At 45.0% G+C, this 13,298-nt stretch overlaps 1 protein-coding gene across 6 annotated transcripts in view; it reads right to left on the bottom strand.

Moving 5' to 3' along the window:
• Window positions 1–788: 788 nt before the first annotated feature.
• Window positions 789–13,298, bottom strand: part of Cdyl (chromodomain Y like) — a 211,022-nt gene continuing 198,512 nt past the window's right edge. For all 6 annotated transcript variants that reach the window (XM_040755826.1, XM_040755828.1, XM_040755829.1 and 3 more), the window contains 3 exons: window positions 11,470–11,680; window positions 3,204–3,347; window positions 789–2,348 (listed from right to left, as the gene is read on the bottom strand). In XM_040755826.1, the coding sequence (XP_040611760.1) occupies window positions 2,190–2,348; window positions 3,204–3,347; window positions 11,470–11,680 (514 nt within the window). In that variant the 3' untranslated portion in view covers window positions 789–2,189. The remainder of the gene's footprint in view (window positions 2,349–3,203; window positions 3,348–11,469; window positions 11,681–13,298) is intronic.

Raw genomic sequence — 13,298 nt, 5'->3', positions numbered from 1 at the left:
CAAGTTGACTGTTATCAGGTCATTCCTCCCCAATGCCTAGTTAGCTAGCTGTGTGTGTGTAGGGTATCCATTTTTGCTGTTTAAAGTCACTCAGACTATTCAAATATACAATCTGAGAAGAACCCATTTTCATCCTGACAGCACCATCTCAGCTCAAGGGGTAGTCAGGCAGGTGTATAGTGTACTTTTTCTGGGGCCTGGCTACCAACAGGCTGAGAAATGATATAGCCCAATGTCCCTGGGCTCCATTTTCTTACCATGACTTGGATGACAAGTGTACGTGGTCAATATCTGGTTTGCTCTCTCAGGTCCTGGGTGGTACCCCAGGATGGCAGTGTCTGACTGCCCCAGGCCTCTCCCTTCCTCTTCTGGACTCCCCCTGGCATGTCACTATCTGGTGTGAGAGGTGTCTCTCAGGCACACCTTCCCACACACCTGTTAGGGTACAAACACAGGGCTGTCACACAAGCTTCAGGTAATTCACACCCTGGGTTAAATCAAGTTGGCTCTGAAAGAATACATCAAAGAGAAGCCACCAGGAGGGCAGTGACAAACCTAGCCAATGGGGTCCAGGGCTGTTTAAAGGGTCACTATTTTTTAGGTACCAATTTGGTGAAACATACCTTCCTTCCCTCCTTCCTTTGGGGAAGTCACACTGCACCGTGGGCTGCAGCCCTGAGCCAAACATCAATGTTTAATCACATTTGTGAACGTCACAGAAAACCCCAGAGAAAACATGCTCACAGGAAACCTAGCCAGGGAAGAATTCATGGAGAAACACTCCCATGTGTTAAGAAATATTAGTTTTATTTAACCAGTTTTCACAGCTGAATATTTATTCTATAAAAACTTTACAGATTGTACAGTTTATATATAGTTCAAACTACTGAACAAAAGAGTAGGTCCCACAGATGCAAAAATACTGTACCAATCCATCCACGGTAAAGGCAGATTTACACACTGCTCAGCGCTCCACACGGCAGGGAGGCGTCAGTTCTGAGTATAAACTCCAAAACTGTACAAAAATAAGGTTTCGATTTTATTTCAGTCTTCATACATTCAATATGATTGCAAGTCCAGAAGCCTAAGTCATAATAGGCGCCTGTAGTCAGGAATCAGTCCCCACTCCATGGGGTACTCGTGAACACGATACTGTGCACAGTATACGGCAGACATAAAAGCAGAGACCGCAAACAATAAATGTCAAATATAAGGTAGTTCTTTTCTGTTTTGAAAGGAGTTTCTGTATTTAATAGTGTGCCAAGACAAGAGAATTTTAAATTAAATAAAATATAGTCTAAGTGAACCTAAAACTTATACTTTATAAACATAAAAATACTTTTTTTGGTGTAATAACATCAATCATATCTGCAGATAGACAAACAAAACTATGCAAAGTAGTATTTCTCACCCAGTCACAAGACGCACTCGTGTAGTTATTCTTTTCGAAAGGGTCAGAAAAACTATTGAAACCCACTAATGCTAATTCATAACTTATCAAGTAGCACTCAGGTTATGGAGTGACTCACGAACACAGGACCGTCTGTTTTCCTCCGCAGGTATCATTTCTTCATGTTAGCTGGGTAAGAATGGGAAGCATTAAGAGAGGGAGCATTGGTGGGCACGACAGCATGAACCCATACATAGTTCATGTGGTATTTTTCATCAATGATGCTTTTCCTACAAAGTTGGCTTTCATTTTGACTAAAATTCTTTTCAGCATTGAGGTACCTGCACTTCCCCCATCCCCAGATGCAGGAACATGTTTCAGATATTTCTGTATCTGCTTAGGTAGAGGGAGGGGATGAGGCTGACTAGCACTCTTTAGGGTCTGTGATCTAGAGTTAGAAAAACAAAACAAAATGAGTAAAACAAACATTATTGCAAACTCTTCTGTCACCCAAAATGAAAACATAATTCTTTAAAAAAAACCCCACAACTAGCTTACAAGAAAATTAGAGCTTCTAAGAGCAGCCTGGTGCTCAATTACATTTTTATACTGTGTATACATGAGTATAAAATAAAGACGCTTGGACAAAGAAGCTTTGTAGTTATTTTAAAGTTACAGTACTTAAAAACTCCTCGGTAATAAATAGCTTGGATGTTTCCAGTCCTGCTTCCAAGCATGAGCTACTGTTGAGGATGGCCTTGGCAAGTGGGAGCCACCGCTGTCCTGCTCAGCCTGCCAATCAAAACTCATCGATCTTCCTCTGCAAGTACTTTAGCATGGAGTCCATGCCCTGGGCGGAGCCCCAGATCTTCTTTAGGACTTCGCACTCTCTCTCGTTGGCCTGCTCCAGCTCCATCTTCATGTTACAGCGTACCAGGGCTTTGGAGTCCTCCAGGACCTGTGACAGGGACACACGAGAAAAGGGGTTGTTCGCTTATAGGCACTAAATCTTTTTTCATATGCACGAAAGCAACCATTAAATCTTTACACGCCAGCTCTTTCATAGCTTAGGACGGTTAGCTCTGCAAACTTGGGAATGTGAGTTCCACATACTTGGGACTCAATCAATCTTGGACTGAAAATATATAGAAAAAAATGCTTACATTGAATATCTCAAACGGGCACTGTACATCATCTACAGAGACGAACTACAGTACATGCAGAGGCGCATGCCACGTAAGGGATTTCAGCACTCATGGATTCTGGTGTCCATGGCGGAGGGACGGGTCATGGGCACAGGATGCGGGTATATTTAACACTGGATACTGGAACCTGAAATGGCTCAAGCTATTTCAAGAGAGGTGGTCTGTTACACTAACCCACACCTACCACAGACCAGCATGCTTGTAGATGGAATTTTCAAACAAAACACAGCTCAATTTTAACTATGACAGTTACTTGCATATGCGCATGAGTTCAGATTAGAGTTGGATAGACCACTTGAAACATTCACACTGCAACACTAAATGCAGTGCTGTTAGGAGACTAGTCATTTGGCACATTTACTAAATGTATGTGCACCTAAATCATGTGATTAAATGAAAGGACTTTGCAGACAGTCAGACAGAACACTGGATTGGGTAGCCCTGAACAGGATATACTAAGTATTAGGTTTCATGCCGGTATCCATTTGTATAAGGAAGACCAGCCAAATAGATCTGGAACACAGTACAAGTCTAATTTAATCTCTGTGGAGGAAAAGGTTTTTTTTATTTAAAAACAAAAACCAAATCAAAAGACCATTTTGACGTACAACTGGGTTACATGAGGCCAGCTCCTTGATGCGAACCATGACTTCCTGGGTGAAGGTCCCTGGCCAAAACACCTGGGAGACCAGGCCCTTGCCACATGCCTCCTGTGCCGTCAGCTTGCGCCCACTGAGCAGCATTTCATTTGCCTAAAAGGAAAGAGAGTTGACATGAGTGAAACTTGAGGGGAGGAGGGTGGGGAAGACGTCTTGGAAATTCAACCTCAGAAATCCAAGTTGAGGACGGACTTTTGAAGATGTCAGCTGTCTCATATCCTCTAGTGGTCACTAAGAACAGACCACGGACAAAGCATGACCAAGTGGGTGGGTGGAAAGTCACAAAAAATAAGAGAAAAAGGCTTGCTTCATGATGTAATTCAGATCCACATGGACTTGGATGAATCCAAATTGGAGGCTATTTTGTGGTAAATTTGAGGTTGCTGGTGTAAGATCATCTTTTTACTTTCTTTTTTAAAATTTATTTATTTATTATGTAAACAGTTTTCTGTCTGCATATATCCCTGCAGGCCAGAAGAGGGCAACAGATCTCATTACAGATGGTTGTGAGCCATCATGTGATTGCTGGGAATTGAACTCAGGACCTCTGGAAAACTAGCTAGTGTTCTTAACTGAGTCATCTCTCCAGCTTGTAAGTTCCTCTTTTATATGTGTTTCTCCTCTTAATTCTAGCCCTCGTCACACAAATGAACACATTGAAAATGCAATCTGGGTACACAAGTTGTAAATTCGTGTTCTAAAGGAACTGAACCCAACGTAAAACTACACTTTCCCTCTTGACAATGTTCTAAGGCAGGGGCATGTCATTGCTAAAGGGGTCACACCTCAGAAGCCACACTTTGTCATATAGAAACTATCCAGGCGGGACTGAGTGTACTTCAGTTACCATCATCCATCTGAAGAGATTGAGTTACTTTACAAGATTGACTGGTGAAAACTAAAGCTTTTAAAAACAAGAGGTTCGATCCATTGTTCACATCCTGTCATAAAGTGCATGCACCTCGCATCACTAATGACAGACACACAGTTGCTGTGGCAGGCTAAGGAGGTTTGTCTGGCAGACTGCACAGCAGCCGATGAGACCATGTCCCGCCTGTGGTTTGTCTTGCACAGATAATCTTGCTCAGACTCCAATGGTCCTGATGAGAACCAAGTAAATACACTCAAGATGCCCTGCAGTGGTGACCAAATGCAGCCCCCGGAGCACATAACACAAAATGGAGCTTCCAACAGGTCAGACACCGTAAACTGTGTGTGTCTCGTGTGTGCAGACTCCCCGAGGAGCCTGTGAGGGTTAGTGGGCATCATATGAAGTGTAGGTGCCCCTCAAAGCCTTGAGCTTAGTTATGAACAAGCTCACAAGCCTGGAATGTTCCCGAATGAACAGCCCCGTTGAGAGACGAGATGATCCATAAACATCTATAAGAGCCTCATTTGACCTTATTTCCGTAGTTGTTTTCCCACAGGAACACTCCAGGGAGGTGAGGAAGGGTGAGAGGAGGTCCCCGATTCATATGCAGTAGGGAGAGCTCTAGAGCACCTGGAATGTTCTTTGGAGATGACACCAGCAGTCATGTAAGTTAAATGTCCATCTAGAGCACTTCTTCCCAGGCTTTCCCTTGGGCCCCATCTGTCCTTAGTCATCCCCCTTTCTATGTGAGACATAGAGCAGACCAGCCTTGAACTCATGATCAGGCTCCAGCCTCCAAACACACCCTACTTCATACGCCACTTGCTACCTCTGGAAGACAACTCAAGCCCTGGGCAGTGCTTGCTTCCTGTGTTCATCCCTTTCCCTTGTGTTGCTTGTGTGGGTCAGTCACAACTGCCTTTGCTCTGGCCTATACATTGTCTTGGCACCTCACCCCCTTCTCTTGGCTTGCCTGGCTCTACCTCCATTTGTTACTGGACAGTCTTTTATGGTCTGTGCCCCCTGCCCCATTTCACATGGTTAGGATGTACGGGACAATGGAAGAATTTTAAATTTTATCCTAGAGTATAAGATAGAACTGATTCAAGGCTGTGAATGCATTCCATGTAAATTGGCAGCGAGTCAGCTTAAAAGAGGCACAAAGAACCAACAAATCCCAATAACCCACAACCCAAATCCAACCACCACCACCACCACCACCACCACCACCACCACCACCACCACCACCACCACCACCACCACTACCACCACCAAACAAGAACCCATTCAGGAAAACTATTTCCTTGGTCAGACAAAACAGAATGAACCCCACCCTACCACTCTGCAATAGTCTTAAAATAGGAAGTCAGTTAAGTAAGAGGTAAGGGAGGAAGGATGAAGAGTCCAGACTGCTTCAAGATGTAAGGATAATCAAGAAAGTTCTGTAGGAGAACTTCTATGACACACACAAGGAGGCCCTGGTAGTGAGGGGTGCACAGATGGGGACCTGTGTCTGAGCCTGGACCACCCTTCCTGTTCTCCTTGGCAAAGAGTACTCAAAGCACCAATACTGCACTTGCCCTGAATACTTCTGAACACAAGGGTGGGGATTCTTAAGACAGGACTGTGAAAGGTGTTCAGTGCACAACAGGTACTCTATGGATGTCTGCTGGGGTGGTGGCAGCAGACCGCAGAGCAACAGACACCTGGGCTAAAGCCACACCCACCAGCAGCTAGGCAGGCGAGTGTCTGGCCCCTATGGGCCACACTGAGGAAGGCTCACAGAGCTTGTCTCATTTTAGGTCATTTTCTTCCGACAATGGTATTTCTTCAGTTTAACACGCCTACAGAACTTGCAGGAAAAGCCAAATGCCCCAGGCTTGACTCTGCTGCTGAAAATTCAAATGTACCAAAATGCCACTAAAGAAAGTGTACCCTTTTAGGGGTCATCTTCAACTAGAGCTGTCACCAATACAAGTCACCCCAATAGCATTTGGCTACTTGTTGCATAGGCTTTAGTCAAGCTGCTCATGAGGTGGGAATTTACACTGCATGGGGCAGACTGCTGCTACAGAGCAGGTTTGCACCAGGCTCTGGGGGACATCTAGGATCCAGAGAGTGAGTGAGTGAGTGAGTGAATGAGTGAGTTCTGTTTTAGAGGGTAGAGTGGCACCACATATGCTAAAAGTAACCACAGTGGAGAACAGCTGGATCATCAGATTCCAAGTTGAGACAAAAAGCAGTTATTGGTCAGGACTCATCTACCAAGGAGTAGGTGGCTTTCATTTGGACTGATTAAGTCAACCTTCGGGAAACTTTCCAATGTCAGTGAATTCTTTAAATTTTAAAATTATATTTGTGTGCGTGTGTGTGTGTGTGTGTGTGTGTGTGTGTGTGAGAGAGAGAGAGAGAAATGTTTTCATTGCTATTTCATAACTATAATTTTGCTGCTGTTATGACTCAGACTGTAGGTATCTGCGATTTTTGATGGTTTTAGGTGACCCCTGTGAAAGAGTCATTTGGCCAAGAGGTCAGGACCCACGGATTGAGAACTGCTGGTTTAGTAGGTGAAAAGCATTTTTTATTGCCAGAATTGGAAATAACTGTTGCTAAATGATCTACTTTAGCAAGAGCTCACAATGAGCCTAAAACCAATTTTCTTGGTAATAAATGGCCAATGGTTATTAATATTGATTGTCAACCTGATGGGATTGAGAATCACCATGGAAACAAATGTCTACGAGGGATTTGTTAGTTTAGGTCAAGTAAGGTCACAAGATCCACCTTTAATGTGGGTGACACTACTGCTTGAGATGGGGTCCTGCGAATGAGGGGAGGGGTCGTTGGGGAGGTACGGGAGGATGGGAGGAAGAGGGAACTGGGATTAATCTCTCTTTACTCCCTGACTGCAGGCACAGTGTGACCAGTACCTTAAGCTCCTCTGTCATGATGGACTGCACCCCAACTGTGAACTGAAACTACCCTTCAAGTTGTTTTGTCAGGTCACTATTGTTCCAGTGATACTGGGGAGCCTTGCTCCTGATGTTCCCTTGAGCAAGAACTCTATAGGAAACTGGGTGAAAGGTCATTCATGTAATAGTCTGGCCAAATAGCCTGAATACTATTCACTCATGGCCTAAAGACCTGAGTGAGGCTGAATACAGACAGGATGGACTCATCTGTTTGGTGGAGGAAACAGGAAGACAGGATAGCACTCTGGTGGGTGGCAATGCCATGTTCTCATTTGGGTTCAAAGTGAGAGAGCAGAAATATCATGAAAAATACAGTTTAATGGGGAAAAGGACAGAATGAGTTTAAAGTTAACAGACAACGCAGATGTCATTGTTCAAGAAATTCATGCCCTTAAAGAGAAACCTGGCATTTTGCACTGAGACATCAGGAATGGTGCCGTGAAGGAAAGACCACAGAAGGCTCAGACTTCTAAGAAGGCAGAGTCACTTGAAAGGAGCATCAAGCGAGATGCTGAAGAATGGTCTCCATGTTCCAAACACAAGTGTCTTGGAAATTCTCTTTGTGTATACCATACAGCCAAGGCACAGATGCTGCTAGAGCAGTGGCTCCCAACCTGTCCACCATGGCCCCTTTGGCAAATCTGGCTCCAAAAAATATTTACAGTACTACTCATAACACTGAAATTACACGTATGAAGTAGCAACAAAAAACAATTGTATGGCTGGGGTCACAACACGAGGAACTATATTAAAGGGTCGCATCATTAGGAAGGTTGAGGACCATTGCTCTTGAGCTTTGGTCCATGGGGACCAGTCTCTATACACCCAGGGTCAGTAGCAGAACTTGGCAGCATTGTCCATAGGGTACTTACATGTAAAGATGTAAGGTGTAGATGTAAAGATGCAAGACTTGACAGGACCCAAGTCCCCGAAAGGCTACTACATGAATCTGAAGATGAAATCTAAGCTGTAATAGTGATGCCAGGAAGCTGGAGATGGCAGGATCTCGAGACTTTATGTGCTGCAAGCAGCAGAGGCTGGGGGTCAGGTAATCCCCCAAGCTTTTTGGAGCCCAGACAACTCTAGCATCAGTCCCAGATGACAGACATGGGACAGATACAAGATGTGGTGTTTGATCTACTAAATTTGGTTCAATCATATGCCTCCATTATTCTCTGTGGATGTGAATATTTATTCTGTTTTGAAGTATGTGTTTTTGACTTAATAGTTTAAGATTACCTTGACTTTCAGATTACACTTGGATTTTTAAAGTAGTGGGACTATTAAAAAAAAAACTACAAAGACCTACAGTTGGAGTGAATGCATTTTGTATGAGATGGCCAGAAGCCATGGAGTGGAAGGGTATAGTTTAAAAGTGATGTTTGTTTGTCAAGTTGGCAAGGAGTAGGCTTATAATGGCTAATGTTGACTGTCAATGGGACTTAGAATCACCATGAAAAAACTGCTGGTTAAGTCTGTGAGGGATATTCTAGATTAGGCTAATCAAGGCCAGATGCCACCCCATATGCGGGCTGCATCATTCCTCACTGGGGGAGGGAGGGTGTCCTAGAGAGGAAGAGACCAGCGGCATTCATTTCTCCACTCCCTGACAGCAGGTGCAATGTGACTAGCCGGCTCAAACCCCTGCTGCGTGTGGAGGCTCCAGGAAGACTTGTGACACCACTGATTTGGGGGTTCTCCTAGGACATAAATAGAATCCCCGGCAAGTTCCCCAGGGAACAGTGTTCCCTTGTTCTTTAGATATCTTTAAGGAGGGGAAAGTAGGTCCTGGATGAATGAAGGTGGCCAGGACGGAAGAAGAGACAAGAAAGATGCCGTGTAGGCTTATGGTAAAGTCAGGAAGGCTGTACTTCAGCCCTGGTGATCTGGACAAGAACAGCTTGTTCTTAGCAGCAAAGGATCTATCTAGGGTCTGGGGATATCAAATGATTATAGTGGAAATGTCCACCAGGTCCATATATGAAATGACCCCAAACATAAGGTGTGCCTGGTCATCTAAGAGGCATAGAAAGCAAGTCTAGGACAGGGTAGCACAGAGCTATAGCAGACACGTAGCCTTGATGAACAGCCAGGGACCTGAAGATTAGGGACAAGGTGTGTAGGGTAGGGGTGTACAGAGAGAGGAAAGGAGGAAAGAATGGATGGAGAGAATGCAGCCTGCTGTGTCATGTCCATATTCACTAGGGAACTCAATCTTGGAATGGATGCTAAATTGGGTGCAACTACTAACACCACCTAGTCTTGGTTGCTTGGCCAGGGTGGTCTTGGTACTATGGTCACATAATCTGAGGGATGGAACATCTCACCAGTGACTCCAAAATATCATGTGACTTTGCTATTGTTGTCTGACCGTCCTGCCAGCGGGAGACACCAACGCCGAGATACTTTCATGCAATCATTCCCAAGGATACCAGCTTGTTAGTTCCCAGTGATAGCCTGACTGTTCCAGTGACAGCTGTTTGGCTCAGCCCATAGGGCCTCAGGCTTGTGAGTCTGGAGCACCAGGAGACCCCTCACAGCAACACAGAGGTGGTAAGACCATGGGGCGTCTGACGAGTGTGTGTATGTGTGTCTGACGTACAGTGAGTAGGTGTTGTTTTCTCACTGGTAGTACATATAGTACCCCAAGACCTTCCAGATGCATTTTATCTTCAACAGGAACGAGGCACGGCTAGGGACTGGAGTGGAGTAAGAGGTTCTTGGGTTTTCTCCTGTTCCATGGCAGTCATCATGTTTTAAGAAGGATGGTGGCTGCGGGCTGCAGCACTTGGAAAAGTGTCCTGGAGATTGAACTAGCAAAAGGCGAGTTGTGGGAAGGCATGTGCATGCATGGCACTGAGACCAGACAGGCTGGAAACTGGCTTGTTCTACTAGTCTTTGTTTTTCACAATTGACTAAAAAAAAGTTAGCCCTTGAAATTAAGTTTAGTCTTATAGAAAAGTCTCGAAAGTTTAGATAAGAGTTCCCTTCTCCCTACATCTTCCCAAGTTGCATTCTTGACAGACTGTACCTTAAAATGATTAAAACCCAGAAAATTACCGATTTCCCATTATTTACTAGACTATAAATGGTACCGATCCTGCAAATGTCCTCACTGCTGTTTTTTTTCCTGTGACCCAGGAGCCTACGTGGGGCTGTCACGTCTTTTTCTCCATCTTCTCCATCCTGCTGCTTCTGAGGAACACTGTCCAACAAGCAAAGTATGGATCTGCCTGAGGCTTTCTTGTGGACTAGACTGAGTGATGCTCCTTGGCAGAGGGTTCTCAGTGTGGAGGCTGCAGTGTCTCTGCATCGTCTGGAGGTGTTCTGAGGCCCACGTGCCTAATTTACAGGTTGACTGATGGAAGAGGGTATCCGCCATGCTCCTCGACGGCAACCAACAAGTGGAGGCAAATAGCCTTTCTCTTCTCTGTAATTCTTGGTAGTTTTGATAAGAACTTCTTACTGTCTAATGTTCTTCAAAGTTTCTCCCAGGGAGAGGCACTTGGGGATTAGAAGAGATGTCCCCTCCCTCAAAGGCTACAAAAGGTGGATCTCAGTCGCATGCGAATGCAGTATGGTGGTCAGAGACAAGCGGTTGTCCTCCAAGAAGTCTGTTGCCCCATTTGGGAGAGGTGCTCCAAGAAGTCTGTTGCCCCATTTGGGAGAGGTGCTGTTGGTAGACGGCTATCAGCTCCTCAGGAAGGCATCAGTTCCATCTTCGTGTTGATGGACATGCTTCTTGTGAGGTGCATACACGGTCCTGATGGACAATGAAGTTGCCATGCAAGTCCACAGGAGATGTTTCAGAGCAAATGTGTGGCCAATGCTGCATCACAGCCTGACGTCCCCTCTGTTCAGTGTGTCTTACCAGCTCTTCAACAGGTACTCACGCCTGACTCTTCCTGCCAAAGTCTCTTGCGTTCTGCCCTTGGAGAACCCCATGTCACTACCTTTTGCTTTAGTTCAAGGACTAAGGAACGAGGTATCTGTAGTTGCTTGTCAAAACACAAGCCACAATATAAGCATGAACGATTACAGATGGATTTGTTTAAACATTTCTGAAAAACAAAACCACAGAAGCCAAGTGTGGAAACCCTTTCTTTTTCTGTGCCTACTACCCCATTTTAGTAAAGGATTTGAGTGCCAATATGGAGAGTGGATACCAGTGTTAACTATGTAAAGCCATAAGTTCCTAGGGAATGGTACACAATAGTACATAGTTCATAGCAATCCATGAACCAAACCAAACCGTATAGCTGGTGTGGGAAGTCCCCACAGAATGGCACACTATACACACCAAGTATAACAACAACAAGCTAGATCTCCTCAGGATGTCTTCTAGAATGATTTTGTTTTAAATGGTACTCACAGACGCTCCTCCCATAATCTTGGGAAACATAACGGTAGAGCAGCCATCTGGACTCTGTCCGAAGGTGGTATAGGGTGTTTGAAACCAAGCCTTTTCGTTAGCCCAAACCACATCACAAAGAGGCAATATGGATGCTCCTAGTCCAATGGCTGGGCCATTAACTGCTACAATAATAGGCTTCTTAAACTGAATGAAAGTATTCACGAAGTTTCTAAAATGAAAAATAAATGGGGAATTACTGAAAATATTGCATATTTGAGCAGATGAAAAATGTCTATCATGGAATTCAATTTATCAAGATGCAAACTCTATGGAAATCATTAAGAGATGAGATTTGCTTAAGGTGTTCTCTCTGAAGCTGTGGACCATGGGTTTATTTGCTGCATGTCATATGGAAGGCTTAAAGATAGTCTGGCTATCACACAGGGAAAGGTGTTACCACAAGTTCTATGGCAGTTGTTGGTGCCTGATCTTTCTAGCCAGTACATCTTAGCCCTTAGCCTGTGAAGATCCAGGAATATGACCAACCAAGGAGTAATCCTGACTAGGGCTGGCTTGTGACAAACCAAGAATGTCTGAGCTGAGTGAACAAGGGTGGGTTAGGTATCATAGAAAACATAGGGTCAGATCTAGTCTTGTATGTGGCTTCTGACAGCAGTCACCAGGAGATAGTCTGAATTTATGTCAACTAGACTGACTTCCAGGAGATAAAGACAGGCTGACTTGACACACTGGACTGGCAAACAAGGCCAGTAAGTACGAGGCTTGTGCCTAGAGTCTACAAGTGCTGCAGGACCCCACTGCAGCCGGAGCTCAAAGGATATCAATGTGAGGAACAGGGCAGCCCTCACAGGGACAGCCAATGCTATCTGGGGGCTTGCTCTGGGGTCAGGCTGAAAAAGAAGGTCACTTTTTGGGCTGGGGAAGGTCAGTGTCACACCACATTGGGGATCCCTCTCCCACAACCGGAAGCCAGCTATGCATTCAGAGAGGGCTCCGTGTTATGATTTAACATGGTGGAGCAAAGAGAAAGAGCCATCACATAGATTGGAATCTCTCCCAGGCAGAATGAGCCCCAGATCAGAAGGGGAGTAACTAGAGCTTTTCGTGACTGGCTTCTAAATCTGGGCCTACTCTTGCACTGAAAAGAGCCAACAACTTGCTTCCTTTACCTCACCAATTAAAGATGCTAAGTGATGAGCTTGCATCTCTAAAAAAATCACAACCCAGCAGTTTAGGCTGTCCCTATTCCCTGAATACCTGCAGAATGGGCCACAGGACTTTTGGGAGGGGACAGCTTAGTGAGGTGACCAATGAGGACTGCAGAGCTCAGCAGCTTGTTGGCCAGGCTGGATATAGGCCTCCAAAGTTTGTAGGATCTGTGACTAGATAACCATTAACTCATTCAAATGAGTGATGTGCATGCACTGAGACTTCCTAAATGAGAAAGCCCAAGGCACTATTACATCACACCGGGGTTCATTGTATAAAGACAGGCAGGCTTTGGAAGCTGGCACAGTCTTACTGCCTTCTGAGGAATAAGGATCAATAACTTGGGAACGGGGCTACATATCCTATGCTGTTCTAGAAGCCTTTTGGAAAGGTGACTGCTAAAGTGGTGGTCTCCAGGACAGGAACAGATAATTCCAGTCTGGAACAAAGATCTCCCCTTTCAAGCAGAAACTGACCACTCACTCTGATGTGTGAATCTAGACAGCAGACAAAGACAAGGGCCAGATAGAAAATCCCCAAACCCTCACAGCGTCTTGTCTAGTAGTAAGCATTCGGCCCAGACACAATACGCTCCCTGGGGTGGAGCCCGGAAGGAA

The sequence above is a fragment of the Mesocricetus auratus genome, unplaced genomic scaffold, assembly GCF_017639785.1.
Source record: "Mesocricetus auratus isolate SY011 unplaced genomic scaffold, BCM_Maur_2.0 Super-Scaffold_100013, whole genome shotgun sequence".
NCBI classification, from domain to species: Eukaryota; Metazoa; Chordata; class Mammalia; order Rodentia; family Cricetidae; genus Mesocricetus; species Mesocricetus auratus.
This window is presented reverse-complemented; position numbering and strand designations above follow the sequence as displayed.